Source organism: Amphiura filiformis, chromosome 14, assembly GCF_039555335.1.
Source record: "Amphiura filiformis chromosome 14, Afil_fr2py, whole genome shotgun sequence".
Lineage (NCBI taxonomy): Eukaryota > Metazoa > Echinodermata > Ophiuroidea > Amphilepidida > Amphiuridae > Amphiura > Amphiura filiformis.
In genome coordinates, this window is record NC_092641.1 from 33703735 (window position 1) to 33731688 (window position 27954).

The window sequence follows — 27954 nt, forward strand, 5'->3', positions numbered from 1 at the left end:
AGAGCCAACTTGGGGTACGCACAGATATTTGCGTCTACCAAAAGCTTATGGCACAAGCACATCTTAAGTTTTGAAAATTGACCAATCACAGTCCTTAGTTGAGCATTTGTGTTGTTCCATGAAAAGTACGGTGATGCAACAGTACGCAGAAGAAGGTTTACACATCCTCTCATTATGATCAAGAATTATTTACTTTGCCTAGACATTTTTGATGTATTTCTCACTCTCATTTGACATTGCATTCGCACATGCACAGCAGCAGGGTTCGATTTAGAGGGGTTTTACATGCACAAATGCATGTAACTTTGGCTCTGTACATGTAGAATTTTGCCTGTGCATGCAAAATTTTGTGTTATTCAGCCCATTTTGAGGAAAAAACCAGAGTTGTGCATGTTAATTTTATTTTCTAAATCGAACCCTGCACAGCAGTACCGTAAGCTTATCGTATGAAATATGATTAGTTATTATAATCCGGTTTATTATACTTTTAGAATTTGGTTATCAAATCTAATGGTCCAGTGACCGTGCCTTGTGGCACACTAGATTCCACTTTCAACCCATTCCGAGCACTCTCCGTCTGTCCGTCAATCACATTATCACAACACGCTATACATTTTCTAATTTTTCTTTGCCTGAGAAACAACTCAATCCATTTATGGATTTTACCTCTAATTCCATACCTCGAAATCTTTAAAAGCATTCTCATGTGTGGCACCTTAGTTATCAGACGCTTTTTGAAAGTCCATCACTATCAGATCAACTTGATTTTTGTTGTCTAGCTCCAAAGCTGTGTCATGTATCATGGCTGAGATCAGTTGTGTTTCACATGAATGACCTTTACGGAATTTTTGTTTGCATACTGTGTGAGTCTAAAGGCTATCGTTTTTGAGCATATGATCCATGTTTTTTCTTTTGTACAAAATGTTCCCTTTTAATTTGAGCCTAGCAAAACAAAGCAAATTGCTTTAAAATTCCAGTGCCAATTTCGGTAATTTGTGTCACTCTGTCGAATCAAAGAAATCCTAAAATTGATTTTCCTTCAAAAATGTGGAACCATAATTTTGTTAATATTATGACTTTCATACTGGGTAATTAGATTTTTGTTGAAAATAATTAATTTGAATGAATTCTTATAGTGTTCCACAACTTCTTGTTTCAGTGTTGCAAGTTTTCCGGTTTTTGCCAGATTTCCGGGTTTTTCTGGATCTGGATTTTTTTGCAGAATTTTTTTTTTTAATAACATTTCTGGAAGTGGACTGGATGATGATATTTCACCATAAAATTAAAAAGAGCAAAAAAAAGGGGGTGATACCGTCATAGCCTATTCCCTGATCCCTAGCGTTCCCTAAAAAGATAGTGCTCCTGAACTTGTCCTAACATTCTGTAGGCCTTTTTTCCTTCTTAACAATGGCTCTAATTTCTGAAGACAATAGAAGTAAGTGACATTGACACATATTGCCTTGACATTTCAGGGAGAAGGTATTGTCTGATACTGACTTGAGTCGCTCGACCAAGGAACCTGATGATACACAAGCAAAGAAGACAACAGTGAGTGAAGCAAAGAAGCCAAGGACAGAATAATAGATGTGAAAATGTCTGACACACAGTTTGTAAGTATGCAGCAGTGGTGTAGCGATCCTATGCATGGAGGGCACCAACCTTGATTGGGGGGTACATAAGCCATTTTTCGGCAATATTCCTGTGAGATTTCCCCCTTGCGTATGCCCCTATGATGATAAGCCACAGTGGTATGTAGGATTTTCTTAGGGTGCTGAATTGCAGAAAAGTGGACATTTTCCAGGGTGAGGCAATTTTGTGAAAAGTGAAGTTTACCAAATTTTGTACCAAAGCCCTCCCCCACCCGGGGGGGGGGGGTGGGGGCTGGTGTATACATGTCTGTTATCATTTTTCATTTTGTTTCCTTGAATATTTGTGAGTCATCCAATCTTGTCCAGTATAAATCAGTGTGCGGGGCTGTAGAATTTTGAACAACTACCGGTACTCCAATGTGTACATGTGCACTATGCAGTCTAGCTAGTTGGTTGCTACATTTGTATAAGCACACCATGGTAAAGAGCTGCTGTAAACTTGTGTAAAGAGGATAACATATGCGTACATGTAGATGACTGCAAGTATATGAGTATGAGGCATCCAAATTCATTCATATCAACTATCAATACCTATCCACAATTGCAATCAAAGGCAAACTAGATCCATTGAATTGTTTTTGCATGTGCCGGTTTTGAAGTGCAGGATATTTGAAATTTATGTTATACAATTGGTTGTCATTGAAAAAACTAAAAACTTCAATATGCACACTTATTTTCTGTACCATACCTCCGCTTCACCTTATAGTCTACTTTTTTTTCAAATTAAACGTAGGACACATCTGGAATTCTGGCTATTGTGGATGAACTTTAAGGAGGAGGACCATTGAGTGCAGCTTACAGCAAAATGGTGCACATTCTAATCAAGAAATATGGATACAGGTAAGAAAATAATTACTTAAAAAACATATTATGCAAAAAAAATTACCACCAAACTAAGCAAGGTGTTTCCAGATATTTCAATATGTCTGAAAGTTGTCACATTTGTTCATTTTGCGGTGCACATTCACTTTTTTGTTTGTTTCCACATTGGATTTTAAAATCTTCATAAGCTTTGAGACATGTACATGTATGGAATTTTATTTCCTAAGTAATTGTATGATTAAGCCTGGTCAGAATGCTAGGTGCTGGTTAACTAGGTGGTTACCTGTGACCATCATTACCTACATGCTCCATGCTGTTTTCCCTGTTTGCCAGCCATAAGAGAATTAATTTCTTTCGATCTCCCACATGATCTCGAGGTTGCGTTTTCTTTTATACCCAAATTTCTTTTGTCCAAACCAGTCAATTAAAAACAAGGTTAATTATTTTAAAAAAATTTTCATCTCTTTTTTCAGATGTGGATGAACAAAGTGTAAAAATGTGGTTCTGATAGCACTGTCTTTCATGTTGCTACAGTGAAGAAGGTAGTGGCATCTTTCATTGACTTTCAGCCAGTAAGTTTTATTCAATTATGTGTATTAAAAGGAGCAGTATGTAAAATAACAAATTGACTTCCTTCCTCTGTACTTTAATGTCAGAAATTACCACAGGTAGAATTTATATTAATCTTGTGAAAATCCATTGCATTCTGTAAATTTTCCAGAATCTGTAATGTTGACATGAATCTCTTTGAATTCTCGTACATCTATTCAAGAAAATCCCTGCAAAGAATTTCATGGTTTCTTGGATTCTCTCTGAAATTATTAACCCTGATTTACTATAACTGAAATGAAATTTAATTGAAAAATAACAGGCAGATTTTCCCTAACTTTTTGACAAGGGGCCCCGATTTCTACATCAGTGTGGTGCGACCCAAAACATATACTGTGGAATAAATATTCAGATTTGGGGAGAGGTACCGTACAAGTATGAGTTGTCCCATTGACTATTTACTGGTACAAGTGTGAGAAATGATGGAATTACACAATATGAAGGTGCAGTTGCCCTGCAAAATGACAGTTTGATAAACAAGAATTTCTAGTACCTTTTGTTTTATTTTTGATTTTTTTAATGTTTATAATCTTACCTGAATGTTTTTATGCCTCCACCGCGAGGCATACTGTTTTTGCACTGTCTGTGCTTCCGTCCGTCCGGATGGGCGGATTGACTTCAGATTTTCAGGATAGGTGGGTCATGTTCAAAAACTATGGATACTTTTTTTTTGGGTGATGTTCAAGGTCATATACTGAGGTCAAAGGTCATTTGAGGTCAAACTAGGTAAACTTGTAAATTGGGTCTCATATGAACAGTTCAAATCCTATTGCAACCAAACTTGAGTCATAGCTACACTTTGTGAACCCTCATATATTGTTGGTGATATAAGGTCATATACTGAGAGGTCAAAGGTCATTTGAGGTCAACTTGTAAAATACTATTATTTTGAGACTTTTGGTTAAAATTTGGTCTCATATGAACAGTTCAAATCCGAATGCAACCAATCTTGGGTCATAGCTACACTATGGAAACCCTCATTATTTATTTATCGGGGGACCTTTTTATACTTTGTTGCATGTAGTCCTACAGGGGGCCCATTTTCCTTATTTACCTCTTTTCTCAGAGACTAGGGGTTGCATGTTCCTCAAACTTGGTGGGTGGGTGCATCTTGACCCCATGCAGAACAAGTTTGTATTGGTTAGTGGGTCAAGGTCACATTAGGTCATCCAGGGGTCATCTGAGGTCAAATTAGAAAAAACTGTCGTATGGGCATGAAACTTGGTAGGTACATTCAACATTTAGAACCAAATTTTTGGAAGGTAATTTTGGGGTCATCTGGGTCACCCAGGGGTCATCTGAGGTCAAATTAGTAATAACTGTGGTATGGGCATGAAACTTGGTGGGTACGATCAACATTGGAAGATCATTTTGGGGTCATCTGGGGTCAACTGAGGTCAAATTATTAATAACTGTGGTATGGGCATTACATTTGGTGGGTACAGTCAACATTTAGAGCCAAATTTTTGGAAGCTCATTTTGGGGTCATCTGGGGTCATCCAGAGGTCATCTGAGGTCAAATTAGTAAAACTGTTGTATGGGCATGAAATTTGGTGGGTACAGTCAACATTTAAAGCCAAATTTTTTGAAGGTCATTTCAGGGTCATCAGAGGTCATCCACGGATCATCTGAGGTCAAATTAGTAAAAACTGTTGTATGGGCATAAAACTTGGTAGGTGCAGTCACCATCAGCCAGGTAATCGTGACAGCCGAGTCATCCAGGTGTCATCTGATGTTAAATTCAGTCTGCCCTTGAGGCTTGAAACTTTGTATCAACTTTTGAGTGCCACATTGCTCCCTTTGGTGGAAGCATCACGGTCGACGCTGTGCGTCGAAAACCGCGACATCCGAGAACCGCGGTCCATCTAGTTTCTATAAGGTTTTTGTTCCCGACCCATTTTAAATGGTCTACGACACAAAAAAGGCTGTGACCCAGAATATACAATTTGTAGAATCGATCTAGGCATTATCGCATATACTTATTGATTGTTAAATCCTTGACAGACGCACACTTTTGAGGCCTGTTCACAAAGCATGGATATGAATTTTTCCATATTTTGTCATGGATATAAATGCAGCAAAAATAATCATTTTAAAACTAGCAATAAGCATGAAAAAGAGGGGGAGAGGCAAGGGAGTGATGGTAACTTAATCCAAGATTAAGAGTGATAAAACAATTGGCTTGCTGTGCAAACCATTTGTATTGTGTACAGTGCTTGTTGTGCTCCCTGCCTATGATACTACCCCTACCCCTTTTCGGGTCTCAAATACTGCATCATTTTATTTACTGGGATATATTTATCATTTTTTTTACAGACAAACCTACCAAAATACTTGGATGCTCGCTTGTGGAAGAGACGACTGCCATTTGTTCTCGTACTCAGCCCACAGGATCTACTGTCGCCATTGTTGAAGGGGGTGGAGGGGCCGGCTGTGCCCTAAACCAGGAGAGATTGCAGAGGGCATTGGACGTGTGTTTTCAGGTTTTTTACGTGCTAGACCAAGAGGATGCAAGTGTATGTTTTTACCACATGGGAATTCATACAATACGCACAAAGAAAAAACAAACCTCCTCCTAAATAATGCAGTTAATGTAGCTGGTGAAGGGACTATAAATATTCTGTATTAGAAAAATACAAATCTGATACCATGTTATAAAAAAAATCAGATAGCACTTTCTGTGTACTTGTACAGTTGCTAACCTGAAGCATTGTGCACTTTTTAGTAGCAGCTTGAGAATTTCCACACATGAGGTACAAGGTCAAATGTTGATTTTAAGATGTGGAGCCATTTTGGATTTGATCCCGGTGACCACGAGAGGTAACAAAAGGTCATACCGGGGTAAAAAAAATTTACCCCTTCACAACCAAAAAGTGTCATTTTACCCAAAAGTAAGGGTTTTGTACGATAACTTCATAACATTAACAATAGCTCGTAGACTACTACATAATTTTTTTAAATCCTTGTGATCAGACAAGTAATTTGGTATTTCTTTCAACAAGATCAAAGCATTTTCAATTTTTTACCCTTGTATGACCCTCCGTGACCTCTAGTGGTCACCAGGGGTCTTAAAAATTAACATTGGATCTTGATCGTCTTCATGTGTGGGTACTTTCATGCTTCTACTAGAAAGTGTACAATTTTGGAGCGTAGCAGCTGTACAAAACAGGCCAAAGGAATGAGTACTTCATCTCAGCTGGACATTTTAACACTAAGTGTTTACCCGGAGTGTTTAGCACCTGGTGTCAATCATTGTTTCTGTGATTAAATGGCACTATTATTATGTTGCCCCTACTGTACATCCCAGTGGCTTAGATTCCTTTTTGGCATGGGGGTGGGATTGGAAAAATTCTTGGGTGAATCCAGCACCTTTTGGTGACAGAAATATATACAAAAGTGGAATCAATTTGTGCGAAATGTGCTATAAGTGAAATAATTGGCACTTTTGGGGCTAACATGGCCAAATAAGAGTTGGTCATAAACTCCCATACAGGTGTCAACCAGGGCGTCAACATTTGAGGGATGTTTGTATGGACCCCCCGCGGCAAAATATTGGGGGATTTGCCACCCCCCCCTCCCCCCCCCCGGATCTACGTCTATGGTACATCCCACTCAACATTTTGTTCTATTATAAAAAAGGGATTTTGTTCTAGAATGGGAGATATGTGCATGTTCATGTTATATTTACCTCAAATGTATCATAATTTTTTATTGTATGACCAGATCCTTTATTGAGCTATTCCAGTTGAAATCTATACACCCCCTTTGGAAGATATGACCGTACACATGGAGTGTTAATTTCAAATTGAGTTACCTCACCATCATTTTACAGATTTTGTCATAGGTAGATCCTGTAATCTCACTGTACAAAAACTGTAAAATCACAGAAATTTATGTGACTTCTGTGAAAAAACTCCCAGTGTTTCTGGTATTAGGTCTTATGGCATCACAAGTCGTTGGTGTCCGTCAACAATTGTGTGTACGTCAACAATTTGGTCTCATACATGTATGAACAGTTCAAATCATATGATTATCCTATTGCAATCATTTATTATGCTTTTAGAATCTTCCATCCTATACTTTAAAATTAAATACACATATTTAAAAACCAATTATTCTGGATATCTGCCCTCAAACTGAAATTGGCGACCAATTACACCTGAAAATGGAGGTCTCTGCATCAGCTTGCAGTCCACGATCACCATACATGTAGCGTATAGATATTGAAATACCATTTAGCGACTCCACTTTTAAGCGGTTACAGAATGTAATAGAGAAAATTAAAATTTTGACCAAAAATCACATTTTGACTAAAAATTCACATTTTTGACCAAAAAATCACAGTTTTGAAGAAAAATTATATTTTTGATCAAAAATCACATTTGTGACCAAAAAATCACATTTATGACCAAAAATCACATTTTTAGCAAAAATCAAATTTTTGACCAAAAAAATCACATTTTTGAAGAAAAATTCACATTTGTGACAATAAAATCACATTTTTGACCAAATATCACATTTTTGGCCAAAAATCATGTTTTTGACCAAAAATAAAATTTTTTACTAAAAATCAGATTCTCAAAGCATAATAATGATAAAATCGTATGGATCCTTTCACACGATACACAAAGATATTGGCCTCGCTGTGAGTTTAAAAGATATCGTTTGGGCTATCGCCTCGCACAATATCTTTTAAAACTCACAGCTTGACTAATATCTTTGTGTATCACGCGTAAGGTGTAAAAATATAGTTGTGTGTTCGTATTTTGATACGTGCAGGCAATTGTGTCCACCAGGCAAGCCCATACGCAGGGTGGGGGTGCGACGCACCCCCCTAATTTTGGAAAAATATACCAAAAGTCCCAAAATTTCAGAATTTGAGAGTGCAGCAAGCAAAAAAAATCAGGATTTTTACTTTTTTTTTGGACAATAAAGGTCCAAATTTTGGGAAGAAAGTCCACTTTTCACAAAATCGCCCCCCCCCCCTTTGAAAAAAAGTCCACTTTTTCAAAATCAGCACCCCAAATGTAATCCTGCGTACGGGCCTGCCAACAGGAAACCAGGTTGCAAATGGGTGTCACAGAATTAATCCCAATACTATAATTTTCATAAACTACCATAAATGAACGAATACACAAATTTATTGGTCTTTTTAAAATATTGGACGAGACGTCTAGTCTAATATTTTAAACCTTGCAAAAACCAGTAAATTTTGTATTGGGTGAAAAAAACATACAATTTTATCATTATGTTTTCAAAATCTGTTTGTGGTCAAATCGTCTATATTCCATCGTGGCGTATAGTGGGGCGCCACGAATAAACAACTTTTCGAGAAAATCTGGTTTGAAGAAATTGCCAATTTAAAATCGAGTTGTGTAAATCAAACATTCATTATATTTTGTAAATGATGTGAAATTTCTGTAGTAAACTAAATAGATTTTATTGTTACATATTTTTCAAAAGAAATAAATACATACTATTGCTGGCAAACTGAAAATAAAAAGCACAAAACTATACGTCACTATGGAAAACAAACAAAACGCAATACCCTAACCTAACGTTAACCTTCACGCCACCTCGGTCGCTGTGTAATCCCTATGGCGTTACTTTTCGTCGTTTGTATTCCATAGTGCTGTATAGGTCCGATACGTGTACGCCACTATGACATACAATGTTTTTCATTTTTGCCGATATTTCATAATTATAAAATGTGTATAAAAAGTGGTGTATGGTCGATACGCCACTATGGAAAACACAAAATTTCACTTTGTAGCTATACGACACATTTAATTAATTAATTAATTATTAATTAGCTAGTTTTGACTGATGAAACTTAGAAAAATGAAAAAGAACATCATTAAAAACATATATGCCAATTTTCAAAAAAATATCACTATACGCCACTATGGAATACAGCCGACGAAATGTGGTTTTAGAGTATAAAGGTGCCAAATGTGTGCCAAAAATCGCTTGCACCTCCCGTTTGAGCTCCTTTTGACCTGCCAAAATTGTTTGCCTCTTTTGGGTTGCCCCAAAAAATTATTGTGCCCCCCCATTTTACCTTTCTCATGGCTCTTAATTATTGCACAATTGCCTGCACAGATGGCCATCTGCAGTACTATCAGAGTGTAATCGTTCATAATTTGGGAAAGGGGGGCATGAAAAGGACAACGTCTAATTCATAAATCTATCAAAGAAACAAGGGTGGACTTTGAACCTAGCTTAACCACAGGACCGTAGGCCGAGCCTAACCCTCCCAGAGGCCTATATTTTACCCAAACAGTCCATTTGCACCACAGGCCCAGCCTAGCCCTCTCAAATTGCAAATGCCAAAAACGTCGCATAGGCCTATATTTTACCCAAACAGTCCATTTGCACCGCAGGCCTAGCCTAGCCCTCCCAAAGTGCAAATGCCAAAAGCGTCGCATAGGCCTATATTTTACCCAAACAGTCCATTTGCACCACACGCCCGTAGGCCTAGCCTAACCCTCCCAAAGTGCAAATGCCAAAAAAACGTCGCATAGGACTATATTTTACCCAAACAGTCCATTTGCGAGGCAAAAAATAGGTTTCTTTGTGCCTTTTTGGTCAAAAAGGTCAAAATTTTGAACAACAAAAAGTCCACCTTTTCAAATTTCTCCCCCGGTCAACTTTTTCAAAAGCACCCCCCCAAATGTCCTGGTTACGAGCCTGCTTAACCATTTACAAATTTGAAGAAGTCGGGAGGGAGAGAGAGAAAGAGAGCAGTGGCTTATTTTCTTTTTTGACTAGATATTAGTGGATGGGGGTTGAATTAATTTCTTCGTAATGTGTGAATCCAGCACCGGGGAGGGGTAATTGTATGGCCCATCCCACTAAGTTTTACGTCTAGAGTGAAAGAGAAAGAAGTGGTCACAACTATTTCTGTTTAAAAGGATCAGAATATTTTCCTGACAGCAAATTTAGTAGTATTATTTCATATATATTTTTGACAAAGACAAAAATACTATAGGGTTCTAGGCCTATAGCCTATAAACGGTTGACCTAATCCTTTTAAAGTGACATTCTCACTTGTAGGGTAGGCCTACATTTGTATAGTCAAAGTGACACGAACAAATCAAAAATACAGCCTACAGGCCTACTAATAATAACCCCTCCGGTGCCGTATACTTGAAAGTTGTAGGCCTATTATTAGGCTATAGCGGCCGTGAAAACAGTTAGCCCTAAGCCTACATGTACCTTGGCTTGAATAGCCCAATAGGCCAACCTACGTGGTCATATCTTAGTAAATTTATGAAATTCATGCAACCTACTCCAACTCATACACGTCGCGTCGGGGGCTAAAATTGAGTTTTCAATGTACTTTTACGAGCTTTTACGTGCGTCAGAGAGGCCGTTTATATTTGGTGCTGTGCGCCCGTAATGTACGAAAACAACAAGCTTTGCCGTTCCGCCATTTTGTTTACACGGCTGCAGACGACGGCGATATTTTGTCGGATATTAAATCTGCCACAGGTCGTATTGCGTGTTGTTGCACATTTCCCTTCACACACAAGTTAAGTACTGTAGAAAACTACATTTTGATGAACAAATTAGTGACGGACGTAATAACCGACAACTTATTACAAGGATTTTCCTGTGTTTTTGGCGTCACTCACTGCCGAAAACGGCAGATTTTGGCATAGTAAATCGCGCATTTTACCAAAACGCCATTGAATTCCTTCAATCTAATTCTTGAAATATCATCATTCAAATGTCCCTTACACAATAATTTCACTGAATTTCAGAGAATTATCTAGTAATTGAAGCACTCGAAGCATTATTGAAGAGGTCACCTTCACTTGAATTTGCCGCCATTTCTGGTAAGTATGTCACGTGACAAAATCGTAAGGTCCCGGGTCAAACGGCAACTGGCTTCCCGACTGCAAATAGTTGGTTTGCACACGACGTGTCATTGCACAACCTGTACTGATGAGGATCTAAGCTTTCAAAACTAACAGCTGCGATCCGATAAAGGGGTACGGCTATTGAAAAGTGAAGGTATCCTATTACACCACCAGTGAAGGGCCAAAACTTGTGATGCACTCAGGTGTATTTACCTCCACAGTACAAAAAGTTCCTAAATACCTTAATCAACAAGCCATGCCTACAGTCAGCAACACAGATGTAAGGACTAAAAAAATAAACTTGGTTGTCCTCCACCGACCATATGTGACACGATCTGGTCCATGGGGGCCAAAGGCGGCAAATTTGAAACTGAGATAAAGGTAAAAATATGGAATAAAAAAACAATAAAATACATAACAAAATAGACATAAAAAAACTTCATAACTTGAGAACCAAGTATGCTAGACCTTTGGTTTTTTCAGTAAATGATAGCCTATGTATAATGCAAAAATTATAGTAACTCAATTTTCAAAAATGCCTCCTTTGGCCCCCATGGACCAGATTGTGTCACATATTAAATCTTTGAAATCTGGAAAAAGTTTTTAAGGTAGAAAATAGATTTATGGGAATCAATTTTTCTCAAATAAGAGAAAACAAGGGACACAATGAGGCTTCTGTTTTGGAACACCCTGTACAATACATTGAAAACAGAATCACACATGTAATTATGATTGTAATTGGTGACTAATAATAAAGTTAAGCAAATACTTTTAAAATGTCTTTTATTTCTATCTACATGGTTAGTAATACATACATTGTTTTTGCTATGTACATCTGCACCAGCTTTCAGTAACACATCACACACTTCTTGATGTCCATCCAAGGATGCTAGGTTAAGTGGAGTCTCCCCATCCTACAATACATTGAAAACAGCATCACACATGTAATATTTAAAATGTTGAATGTATTATAATTGTGTTATGATTGAAATTGGTGACTACTGATAAAGTTTAGCAGATACTTTTATTTTATTTCTATCTACATGGTTAGTGATACATACATTGTCTTTGCTATGCACATCTGCACCAGCTTTCAGTAATACATCACACACTTCATGATGTCCATTCCAGGCAGCTATGTGAAGTGGAGTCACCCCATACTACAATACATTGAAAACAGAATCACACATGTAATGTTTTAAATGTTGAATATATTTTAATTGTATTTTGATTGTAATTGGTGACTGCTAATAAAGTTTAGCAGATACTTTTACGAGGTATTTTATATCTATCTATATACTTAGTGATACATACATTGTTTTTGCTATGTACATCTGCAAGAGCTTTCAGTAACACATCACACACTTCTTCATGTCCCCTCATGGCAGCACCGTGAAGTGGAGTATCCTCATCCTACAATACATTGAAAACAGAATCACACATGTAATATTTTAAATGTTGAATATATTTTCATTGTGTTATGATTGAAATTGATGACTAATTATTACAGAGATGTCAACAAGTCATTTTTTGCAAGTCAAGTCCAAGTCACAAGTCCTTTTGTCCAAGTCCCAAGTAAGTCAAGTCATTTTGAAAAAGTTGCAAGTCAAGTCAAGGCACAAGTCATCAAATCACAAGTCAAGTCACAAGTAAGTCACAATTTGTCACAAGTCACTTGCAAGGGCGTTTTTGAGAGCGTGGGACACACTAAAAAATGGCCGCGAAGGGGGTGTCTGAGGGGCCCTCAGAAGTAAGAAACTTAAAATGAATACCTAATTGAAGCGATTTGGTCGCCCAATTTGGCACTATTAGTGTGTAAAATTTTACTTTAAGGTTGGTTTTAAAAATGCTCATTTTGGTCCAAAATCCAAAAAAACAAAAACAAAAACAATTTTAAACGGTTTTTTGGCCCACTTCTTTTTCGTTCAACGTAACAAAAAGATTATTGGGCTAAAAATTTTTTTCTTTAATTAAAAAAAAAAAAACAAGATAAAAATATCTAGGAACCGTTTTTTTATTTTTTTTGAATTTTGACCAACTTTGAGAAATTTGCACCAAAAATGGTCAAAAATGCTCAATTTTCCAAAAAATCATAAAAAAATTTTCGCCCAAATTTCAAATATTTTTGGCACCAGGCCCAACTGTGCTGTAATTTTGTTCTGCAAAGAGCTGTGCAGTGCTCACCAGCTCTGATCTGGTGTTCACCCTGTTCAAGCTCACTCAAAATGAACCAGCAAATGTGTTTTCATTTTTCAAAACATATTTAACTCAACAAATGATTGCATAGCCTGACCCCAACATCTTTTTAGCATTTTTGGACAAATTTATGCAGCAATAGCCAAAATATAGTAAATTGATCTTGAATAAAAAACAGATTATTTACCAGAACGCTTAGCTATTTATTTCTATACAACTTGACTATGGTTTGATTTTAGAATGTAACATAGAAGCATAAAACAGTACATGCGCAGTGTAGACGGCTGATTGGAATTTGTCTACAGTAGGGCCTACAGGACTCCGAGTTTGCAACTCGACATACTTTAACTTCCCACGCCGATCCCGCGCCCGTGTCGCTGATTATTGAGGGCACTATTTATTTATGTATTTATTTATTTCCAGTTCAGGTTATGCCGGACACGAGGCCCGCCAGCAGATAATTCTGAAATGTAATTGTAGGCCCACTAATATTTATAAATTCTACGGTACATCCATAAATTTCAATTTACAGGAAAGTAACCTCAGACTTGGGTTGGTAACAAGTCATTTTTGTCAAGTCCAAGTCCACGTCATTTTGTAAGTCACAAGTAAGTCAAGTCATTTTGCAAAAGTTGCAAGTCAAGTCACAAGTCACAAAAATAGTGACTTGAGTCAGACTCGAGTCCAAGTCACACGACTCAAGTCTACATCTCTGCTAATTAATAAGTTTAGCAGATACTTGTATTTTATTTTATTTCTATCTACATGGTTTGTGATACATACATTGTTTTTGCTATGTACATCTGCACCAGCTTTCAGTAACACATCACACACTTCTTGATGTCCATCCAAGGATGCTAGGTGAAGTGGAGTTTTCCCACCCTACAATACATTGACAACAGAATCACACATGTACTATTTTGAATGTTGAATAGATTATAATTGTATTATGATTGAAATTGATGGTGACTACTAATTAATTGTATAGAAATAAATAGTCCAACCAGAAGTTGTATATGCTTAAACTGCTAAAAAAATTTGGTTTCAATGACGAAGAACTAATTACTATGTACAAAGGTTATGTGCGCCCTATTCTTGAGTACGCAGATGTCACCTGGCACTCCTCGTTAACAACAAATCAGACAAAGTCACTTGAACAACTCCAAAGACGTGCATGCAGGATCATTTTAGGCCAGAGATTTACCTCATATGCTGAGGCGGTGCAAGCTTGCGACCTTGAGTGCTTGTCAGATAGAAGAGAAGATCATTGTCGAAGATTAGCCGAAGGGCTTGCCGACTCAGACCGTACCAAAGATCTTCTTCCTCCATCTAGACAAAGTGCTCATGGTCGCAACTTTCGCAATGCGCATAAATTCACCCAACTGCGGTTCAGAACCTCTCGCTTCCAAAATAGTCCCATACCATACTTTGTGGACCTGCTAAACAAGTAATGTGTAATTTTTCTTTTTAATTCATGTGCTCATTGTATCCTGCATGCACAATGGCCATGCAATCACCCCCCTTTTCTGAAGTGTATTTTGCAATGTGTTTCTTTCCTTTTCTTTTTATTTATTAATATTTAATGATACTATTTTAAAAGTGCAATATTAGTTTCTGTAAATGAAATTTTATGCCATTTTATGTGTTTTATAGATGTTATTCTTTAAAAAAATATTTTTGAATGTTTGTTGTTTTTATCTTTGTAAATTTATCATGTAATTTGACCTTCGGGTCACCTTTTGATAATAAAATATGAATATGAATATAATAATTATGAAGTTAAACAAAATACTCACAAGATCTTTTATTTATATTTATGGTTTAGTAATACATACATTGTTTTTGCCATGTACATCTGCACCAGCTTTCAGTAACACATCACATACTTCTTGATGTCCATACATGGCAGCCAGGTGAAGTGGAGGATTTCCATCCTACAATATATTGAAAATAGAATCACACATGTAATATTTAAAATGTTGAATACATTATATACTGCACCAAAAAACTATCCTTCACTTGGAAAAAAATTGTAAAACTATAAACCATATTTGGGTAAATGGAAGTATTCACCTGACTGAAGAGGTTCATCAGGTCTGTTGATTAAACAGCTAATAAAAGTTCTTTGCCAAGACCAAAGGAAAAACTTATGTTTTTCTGCTGACAGTTTCGCCAGAAACCTTCTGGCTTTCTCAAAGCGATTGATGTTGTTATTGATCCATCTGCTTGGAGCGGGAATCATGGCCGGATGTTGTTGTTTTACCGGAAGTACTCCTGTCTCCAACGTTGGTCTTGAGCAGAGGATCAAAGATGTGGCTTAGAAAGAATGTCCCCTCGTCTCTGTTCATGGTGTTGTCTCCTCTCTTGCGAATCCATTGATTCCTTGACCCATCTTACCCTGCGGTTTTCTTCCCTATCAAGGATTGATGAGCTGTCCCAGTCTATTAAATGATTGGCCCTTGACACGTGATCTGTGATGGCTGATTTGTTCATTTCGGTGAGCGATTCCTTTCTCTTAGATCTTGTGTATTTAAGTTGGCTAGCTTTCTCCGCTTCCTTTTGTGTTCATTCATGCGGACACCGAACTGTCTTTTTGTCTCACCAATGTATGATTGGGGGCAGTTTTTGCATGGTATTTCATATACACAGTTCACCGTTTTTTCTTTGTCTTGTTTGTCCTTTGGATGAACGAGCACATTTCTGATGGTGGTGTGGGGTTTCGTGGCCGTAGAGACGTTGTGTTTTCTCATAATACGACTAATTATTTCAGAGACTCCCGCCACATAAGGAATTACAATGCTACCTTTGCTCTTGTCCATGTTAGATTTGTCTTTCTTAATTTGGCTTGTTTTTGGTCTTATTAGCTCTTTGTGATTTTACGTCTATGGTCCAGTTAGGGTAACCGCACCATGCTAGCGCTTTCCTGATATGATTTTCTTCAGCGATCTTATCGTCTTCCTGTGATTATTTTCTCACCTCTATCAAGCAGCATGCGTATAACACCTAATTTTTGATGCAAGGGGTGGTGCGAAGTGTATGACAGATATTGATCCGTGTGGGTCTTTTTTCTATACACTAGTAATTTCATGGTATTGTCCGGCTTTCTGACGATCATGGTATCCAGGAATGGGATTTTTCCCTCCTATTGTTCCTCATATGTGAATCTTATGTTCTCCGTGGGATCAACTTGGTTTAGGTGTTCAGTAAGTCTTTCCGTAGCTCCCTCCTTCACGATTTCAAGAATGTCGTCGACATATCTCTTCCATATGCGTGGCCTACATTCTAAAGGGGCAGTATGGATGGCTTGATTTTCCAGCCACTCCATAAACATGTTAACCGCGATCGGGCTTACCTGGGATCCCATTGCTACACCGAATTTCTGCTTGTAAATGACACAACTAAATTTAAAGTACATAGTTGTAAGAACAAATCTCATTAAGTCCATGATGTCATCAACTTCAAGTAATGTTCTATTCTTAAGGTCTGTGTTGTGAGAAAGGCAATTCTCTTATTATCTCAAGCATTTTGGAGACCGGGGTATTTGTAAACAAAGAAACTATGTTGTGTGACACAAAAATCTCCCCCTCTTCAAGGATTACTTCACCTAGATCTTGAGCCAAATGATGGGAGTTATTGACATGATGGATAGACATGCCGACAATTGGAGCAAGAATGTCTGCTAAAGACCAACGTTGGAGACAGGAGTACTTCCGGTAAAACAACAACATCCAGCCGTGATTCCCGCTCCAAGCAGATGGATCAATGACAACATCAATCGCTTTGAGAAAGCCAGAAGGTTTCTGGCGAAACTGTCAGCAGAAAAACATAAGTTTTTCCTTTGGTCTCGGCAAAGAACTTTTATTAGCTGGAAGTATTCACCGCCACGTCAATGGGTCACAAATGTAATAATTCCTCTACCAAAGAAAGGCGACCTCTCTCTCATGACAATCTACCGTGGTATTTCACTTATGTCCATTGCAAAAGTGTACAACAAGATCCTTTTGAACAGGATCCGGCCTCACATTGATCCTTTACTGAGAAGCGTACTGGCCTTAGATCAGGTCGCAGCTGTGCTCAGCAAATACACATTTTGAGGAGGATCATGAAGGCTTCAAGGAGTACCAACTTCCCTTGACAGTCACTTTTGTGGACTTCAAAAAAACCTTCGCCTCCATCAACAGGTCCGTCATGTTTTCAGTGCTGCCGCATTATGGAATACCAAAGGTGGTGTCAATGCCATCCAGGTGCTCTACAAGGACTCCAATAGTGCCATTATGGTAGATGGAAGTATCTCGGAGCCTTACCAAGTAAAAATTGGAGTGACTGCATGGTGATGATGTGTTGGCACCATTCCTGTTCATATCCTGGTAGACTACTTTCTGAAGAAATCAACTTCTGGAATTGTTACCTACCCACGTCGGTCAAGCAGGTATCCTGCTAGGATGCTGAATGACCTGGATTTTCCTGATGATATTGCCCTGTTGGAATCTTCCATAGCCTGGGCCCAGTCACAGCTTACTAGGACTGCAACTGCAGCAGATCTAGGCCTTGTCATCAGCGCACCTAAGACTTACTGCAAACTGTAACGCCCAAGCAGCACTTGAAGTTCTATGGTACGTAGTATCATCAATCATGTCACAGACTTGGTTCCAAGATGGGCTCGAGTGTTGGAGACCTAAAAAGAAAAAAAGCACTAGCCTGGGCAGCTTTCTGAAAACTGGAACGCCTTTGGAGAAGCCCATCCCTGCCAATCGAAACAAAAATCAAGCTGTTTGAGCAGGCCCCTCCCCCCAAAAATGCAAAAGGCCCAAAAACATTTACCGGATTCGCCGTTACATTACCACAGAAAGTTACCATCATCTTGTCTGTGCTCCGATTCTGTCCCGGCTCGACTATGCCAATGCTCTGATGTTTGGGATTTCGATCAAAGACCGTAAGCAGTTGCAGAAGGTCCAAAACAGGGCCGCAAGAATTGTTTTTAGAGCCGAAAGATAGGGTGCATCAAACGCCCCTCATGTCAACCAAATTTTTTGTACCGTCTTAAAATGTGCCACTTATTAAAATATTAACCTGCACAAAATTGTAATTCATTCCGAAGTTGTCTATGGGGTCCACCGTGGGCCTAAAGTTTAGGCATGAAATCCTGTATCAGACTGCTTGCGTCCCTTAAGGCAGCTATTATAAATTAGATATTTACAGTACACAGTATTAGCTGCCTCATGTTATAAACTACTTGTGGTTGGTATAAAACCATGACATGAAGGTAACCCAGACAATCCCTGTCACAAAAGAAATCTAGCTAAAGGCAGCTTTATACTAAGCCAAGTAATGGCTACAATAATAGCTGCCGTATTATCAATACTAATTATTATGCACTGCAGCAATAATTTGATAATAAAACAAGCACAGAGTGAGCAGTAGTAAGTGGAATTTTGGAATTATGATGGTTCCATATAAATCAAGATGGTATGTATTTGACACAACTGTTTCCAATATTTGTCTGCAACATGTGTGGCAATACAGAACAGACTGCAAAAACCTCTCTTGTGGTCTGGGTGTAGATGCCACATAGTCGCGCATGTATTCAATGATCTGCAATTAGAGACTTCAAGTTCCAGGTCAACTGATATCACATGCTCTTTTTTCAAGATTTCATACAAACTTTAACCTGCTGCCACATAATAGTGATCAGCCTCTTGCACTTTTAGACCTTTTTGAGTTCAGCAGGGCAAAACAGACTTTGTTGGCGCATTGGAAAGCAGACACTGGAAATGTCTTAAGATCCAAAATAGATCATGTGTACAAGATGATTATCGTGAATTTATTGAACTGTGCATGTTCTTCCTTGGTTGTCAGCCCTCCATCATACTCAAACAACCAGGGGCATTTCACAAGGCAAAGATGGATGGCCAAACTGTTATTCTGTTGAAGATTTCCAAGATGCAGCATCACTTTGAGCAGCTTCCACAGTGACAACTAGACATCAGCTGCCCAAGATATAGGATTTTGTCACATTTGTAACCATCATGCACAGTTCTGGTAGAAGACATGTTCTTGTGCTGCTGATGCGCCTTGGAACGACCTCATCTTGTAACATCTACTGAAGTATGCAGATATCAATTATGTTATTGCTGCAAGTGCAGTCACAGCCCTGAACAACATTTGTGGCATCTCACCAAAATGTGCAAATGTACCACAACAAGAACTAGATGCCACAGTAATGTGTTTTACCAAACACGAATATCTATGCCCGTGACCACACCTAACCCCTTCCCCTAAATAAACGAAAAATTGGTGAGCACCATGTGAAAGCACTTGTTTTAAGCTTTCATTTGATATACATGTAATGCTCATTACACTGGACTGGCCCACACTCTCTCTAATACCCTACCAAGCCTTCACTCTCATTTATACCCCCATCAGACCACCACTCTCTCTAAAACACCACCAGACTGGACCACAATCTCTCTTATACCCCATCAGAACCCTCAATCTCTCTTATACTCCACCAGACCATCACTCTCTCTGAAACACCACAAGACTGGACCACACTCTCTCTAATACCCACCAGACCCTCACTCTCTCTAATACCCCACCAGACACTCACTCTCTCTTATACCCCATCAGACACTCACTCGCTCTAAAACATCACCAGACTGACCCATACTCTCTCTAATCTAATACCCCATCAAGCCTTCACTCTCTCTTATACTCCATCAGACACTCACTCGCTCTAAAACATCACCAGACCCTCACTCTCTCTTATACTCCACCAGACACTCACTCGCTCTAAAACACCACCAGACTGGCACGCACTCTCTCTAAAACCCTACCAAGCCTTCACTCTCTCTTATACCCCATCAGGCCCTCACACTCTCTAAAACACCACCAGACTGGACCACACTCTCTCTAATATCCCATCCCATAATCAACCACACCCCTTGTCCCATCATGACAACCTTTTGAGGTGGTCCAAAATCAAAAATCAAAATGCCTACACATTCCCTTTTAAGGGAGTTTTTGTCAAGTGATCAATTTCCTTGATGTACGATTCAGACCTTTATCATTGCAAACACAGGTGGCTGACAAAATACTACCTATTGCGCTACACTGTGTTAATAAGTCGTACCTATTTTGCTTTTTAAACCCTTTAGACTTTGACCTCTGGGGATGCGGCTAACATAGAATACATCTAGGGTCATGGGTCATCATTGTACCAAGTATGAACCCTGAGGGCGCTGTAGTTCCTGAGCTAGAGCTGTTTGAAATTTTACACATATTGCCCCCTGTAGCCCATGACCTTTGACCTCTGGGGTCGATGTTACTGCAGAAAATATCTAAGGGTCATGGGCCATCGTTGTACCAGTATGAACCCTGAGGCGCTATAGTTCTTGAGCTAAAGCTGTTTTAAAAGTTTACACATATTGCTCCCTGTAGCCTATGACCTTTGACCTCTGGGGTCGTGGTTACCATAGGTTACATTAGGGGTCATGGGTCATCATTATACTAAGTATGAACCCTGAGGGCGCTATAGTTCTTGAGCTAGAGCTGTTTGAAATTTTACACATATTGCCCCCTGTAGCCCGTGACCTTTGACCTCTGGTGTCGGGGGTACCCTAGGAAATTTTCAGGGGTCATGGGCCATCATTTTACCAAGTATGGGCCCCGAGGCTACTTTAGTTCTTGAGCTAGAGGAGTGCAAAGAAGTGGTCTTAAGGAGAAGGAGGAGAAGAAGGCGAAGACGAAGGAGAAGACTAAACACAACAAATACAATATCTATGCCCCGTTGCACGGGCATAGATAAAGACAAGCCCTGGCTAGTACTAGTAGCTGTCTTAGCTGTCAAACCTGATGAAGCAATGGTCAAGTCAAGTATTCACTATTGGTAAAGGCTTTGGAAAGCTGGAGTTCCCTAAGAACATCACTGAATCAACAAGTCTGGCCAATTTGGCAGGCAAGGACTCTTGGTTCACAATGGAAATCCTGCAGATTGACCATTCATTCTGGGCAGACAATGTTTACACTTGGTCTCAACCTAAAGTCCTCATTAGTCAATGTTAGTGCCATCAATTTGTTGAATGATGCTGCAGAATGTGGAGAGTTCATGCTGAGCTCAGATTTCTAAGAGGCAGCCCAAACTTAGTTCTCAAAATATATTGTAAATTGATATATAGCAGCAAAATTTGTAATTAAGCCTGTTGATACATATGGCAGCTATTATATTTTTAAACAGTAATTTTCTCATAACACCTTTCAATCCCTTATTAAATGCCTAGGAACTGTAAAAATGATCCAATATAGCTATAAATACCATTATTTAATGCAACAATGCATATGGCAGCCATCATTGTAAAACTGTAAATAACAAAACTTAAAATTGCTGCCTTATGTATAATTGCGGTGTTTACTGTAAAGTTCTCGCCTAAACTTTGGGACCCTGGTGGACCCCATAGACGACTTCGGAATGAATTTAAATTTTGCGGAGGTTAATATTCTAACAAGTGGCACATTTTAAAACTAGGTACAAAAAATTTGATTGACATGAGGGGCGTTTGATGCACCCTACCGAAAGACTACATCCATCAGCACCGCTACTCAAACACCTTCACTGGCTGCCAATTGAACAGCGAATCAAATTTAAAATCTTGCTTATCACCTTCAAAGGAGTCCATGGCCTCATTCCACCTTACCTCACCAAAGTTCTTTAGAGATATTCATGTGGTAGACCAAACTTGCATTCCAGTGATGATAGCCTCCTTTTACGCAATCCATGAACCTACAGAAACGACGGTGACAAGGCCTTCTACGCTGCAGCCACCCGACTACGGAACCTCATACCTACATCATCATTTGAATAGAGCAACATTTCACCAATGCTCTGTGCATTTGCTGCCTTTCCATATATACCTTTCCCTGCCAGTGTTTATAATAGCAAAAACTAACTCTTTTTGTCAATCAACTTAATCCATTTTTATACATCAAAATTAGCCAGTATGACTCATCTCTGGAATTTAATTTAAGTGAAGTCATTTCAATCATAGATCAGTATGAAGATATTTATTTATCTATTTGAAAATGTTGAGAAAAGAAATCATGTTACATGTACAAACATTGATTTTACCATTCAAAAACTTATACTGTCCTGATACTCTAGCAGGGCAAAAAGTGATGTTTCAGTTATTATGAAGATAAAAAAATCAACATTAAAAGTGTACTCTCATGTTATTTCATGCAAACTACTACAACAGTTTCACACAGCAAATTCTTTGCAAATGCACTATAAACTTAAGTTATTTTATTTTATTGATGCTTTCAAACATACCCAGTCATATTTGGAATTGATATCAGCTCTTTGGTGCAGACATTTGGATACTTCAGTAATATTACCTGTTATGCATGCTATACAAAGTGTTTTATCTGAAAAGTAATGATATGTGTAAGTGAATGTCAATTACTGGGGAAAGACAAAGCAATCTTATTCAATACCATGCATCTCAAAAATATGACAGGATATATGCAAAGATTTTATTTTATTCTCATTTGGGTATTGTGACCAATTTTTTTCCATTTCATGCAGACCACAAACATTGATATTTATTACAATAATATTCCAGAGCTGATAACAAAAATGGATTTTTAGGATTTTCAATTATAATGATTCAACCTTGAATGTTGTTTGAATTAACATAACAATGCATTGATATTAAATTTAATGTATAGACGAATCCAACGAGCCAAGTCATGGTCACGATTTGGTCGGCCATCTTTGGTTTCCCGCTAGCACCAACCTGGTGTTTTGAGCGCCCTATTGTGCAAATAAAAGCCGCCTAACACCTAGAGAAGATGCAAAGACGAGGAGGGTTAATAGAATAATATATACAATAGAGGTAATCCTGTCGCATCTATTCATACATAGTCCTTTTGTTCATCCATTTGTACATCTATGAATAGATGCGACGGGATTACCTCTATTGTATATATTATTCTATTGTATTATTCTATTAACCTTCCTCGACCTTCTCTAGGTGTAAGGCGGCTTTTATTTACACAACTGTTGGAACTGTATTGTGTTGTAAATCATTCTTTTGTCTACTTGTGTTTTCGCGGAAGGTATAAAACGGGTGATAGAATGCAGTTTAAAATTTCCGCCAAGGCTGAATCATTTCACATTTTGGATGCATTGTAGCCGACAGGGACCCAACTAAAGGCTGCTAGTCAGGTGTAGGAATGTGTGTATTTGGATTCGTCTATAAGGTACAAGGAACTTGTATATACAACCGAAAGTGGTCATACATATACCGATGTACAAACGTAACAGTCCCAGCTGAAACATGCATGTAAATGAACCAAAAAAGGTGCGGCAAGAATTTTTGGACCACATATGTCTAAGTTAACTTTTCAATGTTTTCAAGTTAGCATAACAAAAACGACTGGTAAGCAAGTGACTTGCTTACCAAGGGAGTGATCTCTGAACCACTTTGTGAGGTTTATTTCAAAACTTGTGGAAATAGTTGTAGTGGCATTGTGTTAGTGGCAAAATCCGATTCGGTTATTTTACCCCCCAGGACATGGGGTCTGAAGATATTGAGCTTTTTTGCATGTTTCAGCACAAGGTTAACCATATTATTTCCATGTTATTTTTGTAAATAACTTTACAAAATGGTATCAATATATATCGGAGAGTATTTTCATTCCTTTGCTATCCAAAAATTTTTTTAAATCTCCAACACCCTCATTTGACATCACAATGACATCATAATATAGATGCCATATTTGTGGGTTGCACCAATACGCATGGAAGGTGGTACGCAATGCTTTTTGTTTTTTCCACCACATGGTATAAAGGGTGGTGCAATAATTATGTGTACCCCCAGGGTCAATTGTAGAGGGTAGCAATGATTTTTTGGCAGACTGGCACTGTGTCTATATTATGCCCTAAAAAGGTGTAGGGAAAATATGCCAAATCATGCACGTGTAAGTTACATCCACCCCTCCCCGCCAGCAGGCCATTTTTAGTTTACATCAAATCATTTTTTTGCAAGATCATGACATAATTGCACACTACCAATGATTCCCTACACTGCAGTGACGTAGCTGCTGGGGGATGGGGGGCAATTGCACCCCCTGGCAAAAATGGCCTATTTGGGCCCCCGCCCCCTAGTGCAAGGAAAAAAAGAGGAAAAAGGAGGGAGAGAGAGGAAAAAAGAGAGGGAGAGGGGGAGAGGGAGAGGAGGGGCAGAGAGATGGGGAATCCATACGATATGCAATACCATACGATTATTATCAATAAGCCTGGCACAAATTGTCAATTAGGGCCCCCCAGTGCAGGGAAATTTGGTGGATTTGGGCCCCCGCCCCATACAGGCTTGCCCCCCTGGAAAAAAATCCCTGCTACACTGATTTTCTTCAATTAGGAAATGTTTAATAATACTGTTGTGGAAGGGGTTGGATTAGGGAGCCAAGATGTTTTCCCACCACATTTCAGCTAAACTATAGTTATAGAGATTAAACCATAAAACATCTCTGAATATTCCATCAGTAACAAAGTTTTGTTCAATTATTTTTTATAAATGCTGATTCTTGTTAAAATCATTAGTCTGAGAGCACTGAAAATGATTATTTTAAGTTAAATCAAGAAATAGATTACGTAATGCTTTGTTCCTTTGATGCCGATTAGATTTTCCGGTAGGCTATTCATGAAAGTGGTACCATTGTTTCGAACAAAGGGGTTCCGCCATTAAATTGGTCACTGATACGGCATCATATAAACGCTTTACACAACAGGCGAGTATCAATAAGTGACCACAATACAGTCATGTGTAAAGTGGTACCATTGTTCTCATGTGGGTCTGAAGTCTATAAAGGAGGCTTTTGTTGACAATGTAATCCTTTTATTACCCACCTGACTTTAGGCGCTTCATTTAAATAAATTGAATGCCCTGCTGATCGATTACACATCAGAATGTATTAAGGCTGCCATGCCGTCCACATTTCTATAGTACTCTATAATGGTAATCGCTGCATATACAAGTATAAGTATAGGCCTATAAAGGGTTTTTTTCACAATGTCCATTTAATTTCATTTTAAGAAGGAGATTGGCATCGAAATATAGTGGTGTACCCAAAAGGGAGGAGGGGCAGATACACCCCTGTGAGAAGTCTTGCGAGGGGATGAGGGAGGAAGAGGGGAGGAGGGGATATGGAGAATGAGAGGGGCCCACAGTAAGGGAGAAAGAGGAAAAATGAAGAAAAAGAAATAATGAGAAGTAAATAAAATTATAGAAAGATAAGGACATATTATTGGAATGACAGGGAGAGTGAGAGAGGACAAAAAGAAAGAAAGAGAGGGGAAGAAGGGAAGAGAGAGAAGGATGAGCGAGGGAGTGATAAAGTTAGTGTAGGCCTAGGAAAGAATAAGTACAGAGAAAGACTAGATGGCACAGTTGTGTTTGAGCAAACACGAATATCTATGCCTGTGTTTTCCACCCTAACAAACCTTAACCCACCATGACACTCATTAGTCAACCCTAGCACCCCTTCACCACCTAAACATACCCTGATACTTCTTAAACCACCATGACACCCCGATCCACCATGACATCCCCTTAAGGCAGCGTAACACCCCTACCCAATGTTACCTTAGGGCAAGATTTTGACCATTTTTATGCTAATTAGGTAATTTGCATAAAACTCATAACAGAAGCGGCCATTGAAAAAAAAAAGCTCCTATATGTTGTTGCTCATGAAATTTGCCACATTTTGGTACCAATGACAATACACTTTGGACAAAATTTGAGCATTTTTATGCCAATTAGCTAATTTGCATATAACTCAAAACAGAAGCGTCCAATGAAAAACTAAATCGCCTATATGTTGTTGCATATGAAATTTTCCACATTTTGGTACCAATGACGATACACTTTGGACAAAATTTGAGTATTTTTATGCTAATTAGCTAATTGTACATATATTGCTCCCTGTAGCCCATTACCTTTGATCTCTGGAATCGAGGCTATCACAGAAATATCTAAGGGTCATGGGTCATCATTGTACCAAGTATGAACCCTGTGGGTGCTGTAGTTCTTGAGCTAGTTCTTGAGCTAGAGCTGTTGGAAATTTTACACATATTGCCCCCTGTAGCCCATGACCGTTGACCTCTAGGGTCAGGGGTACCCTAGGATGTTGCTAGGGGTCATGAGCCATCAGTATACCAAATATGGGCCCCAAGGCTACTTTGGTTCTTGAGCTAGAGGAGTGCAAAGAAGTAGTCTTTAGGAGGAGGAGAAGGAGGAGGAGGAGGAGGAGAAGGAGGAGGAGAAGGAGAACGAGAAGCCGAAGACTAAACACAACAAATACAATATCTATGCCCCGTTGTACGGGCATAGATAAAAAGAAAGGAAAATAAATGTAATAATAATTATTATAGAAACTAAACGCATAATAGCACTAAGCAGCCATTTGATGACATCAATGCCATTATGCGTTATGTAATTAAAATGCCTAGTCAGATGTATTTCGCACCTGCCAAGCACAAGTCACCCAATTTCGAAAACTGGATGTTGAATGTACACTCTCATGAATATTGATTGGCAACATTTTCCAATATGTCAGCGCTCTAATCGGACACAATAGAACAATGAACGTTGCAGCCCGCTGAGTTAAATCACATAATTTATCCGACGGTTGCTCACCAGTTCCGCCCGGTTCTACCCGGTTAGGCCCGGTTTGTATTGTTTTAAACAATATGGAACACGGTTCAACTGCCACTAACTGCCGGTCAACCGGCGGTTGAGTTTTGAAGCCACCCATAAACTATTATCAGCTAACCTGTGTGACAACACTATACCTTACAATACACTAAAATGGGCAAAAACAGGAAAACTTAAGAAGCCATGTCCAGGGGACAAAATGCCCAATTTGAACGAAACAAAGGCCATTTTCCCACTCACAAAAAGTCACTACAATGATTTCCACAAGTGTTTTAAAACTTTGGTTCGAGATCACCCTCCATGACCTCAAAAGGTCAAGTCATCTGAAAAAATAAAAATGTAAATCGTCAGCCCATTTGAGAACAAATACAGCTTTTGCCAATGTCAATTCCGTATCTTAAAAGCAACTTAACTTATGAGTGCAAGATGACAGGGGTGTCAAGAGTGGCTAACCATCAAAATATTGCACAACGAAAGTTGAACACACGCTCACCTTTGTTTTCAGATTTGTTCTTTGTTCTTTATGTTTCTCTTATTTTTCATTGTTGAACTTATTGAACAAAAGAAACATATTGAAAAATAAAATATTGTACACTGAAATAAAATAGTTTTAGAACTTCTTGACTCTTGGTGGTTATAAATAAAGTAAGGTGGTCATTAGAGAAGAACACAATTTTGGTGAAAGCAATTCTGCACGCTGTATCTAATGTCATAGAAATAAAAGTGAACAAGTTTTATTCTTTGTTCATCAGAATAAAATAATGCATTTGCCATGCTATGGCTGGGCCTACTCAAGTGCCCCGCCAAATGCACGGTGGCTGTGATGGTGGTATAATGAACCTTGTGTTGCATTATGTCACATAAAGAGCTTGCTCAGGAATTTGTGGAATGCGGATTAAGTACGTAGGTTGTGAACTTGACATTCACAGGGGTACTAGTAGAGGGTACATAGATTATGTCATGAAAAGGATATTTAAAATTGTTAACATTAACTTAGATTATTTTCAAAAATCTACATGTAACTTTTTTGGGGACACCCGGTAGTTATACTATCCAATAACTTTAATATGGTACTGTATCAGCCATTGAAAGACATAAAAACTA

The 27954-nt window shown here is 38.6% G+C and overlaps 1 protein-coding gene across 1 annotated transcript in view; it reads right to left on the bottom strand.

Annotated features, from left to right (window-relative positions):
- Window positions 1–11520: 11520 nt before the first annotated feature.
- LOC140169372 (uncharacterized) overlaps window positions 11521–27954 on the bottom strand; it is a 48243-nt gene continuing 31809 nt past the window's right edge. Inside the window, exons 8-13 of the mRNA XM_072192630.1 lie at window positions 22464–22558; window positions 14977–15075; window positions 13925–14023; window positions 12260–12358; window positions 12007–12105; window positions 11521–11859 (exon numbers count right to left, since the gene is read on the bottom strand). Of these exons, the coding sequence (XP_072048731.1) occupies window positions 11521–11859; window positions 12007–12105; window positions 12260–12358; window positions 13925–14023; window positions 14977–15075; window positions 22464–22558 (830 nt within the window). The remainder of the gene's footprint in view (window positions 11860–12006; window positions 12106–12259; window positions 12359–13924; window positions 14024–14976; window positions 15076–22463; window positions 22559–27954) is intronic.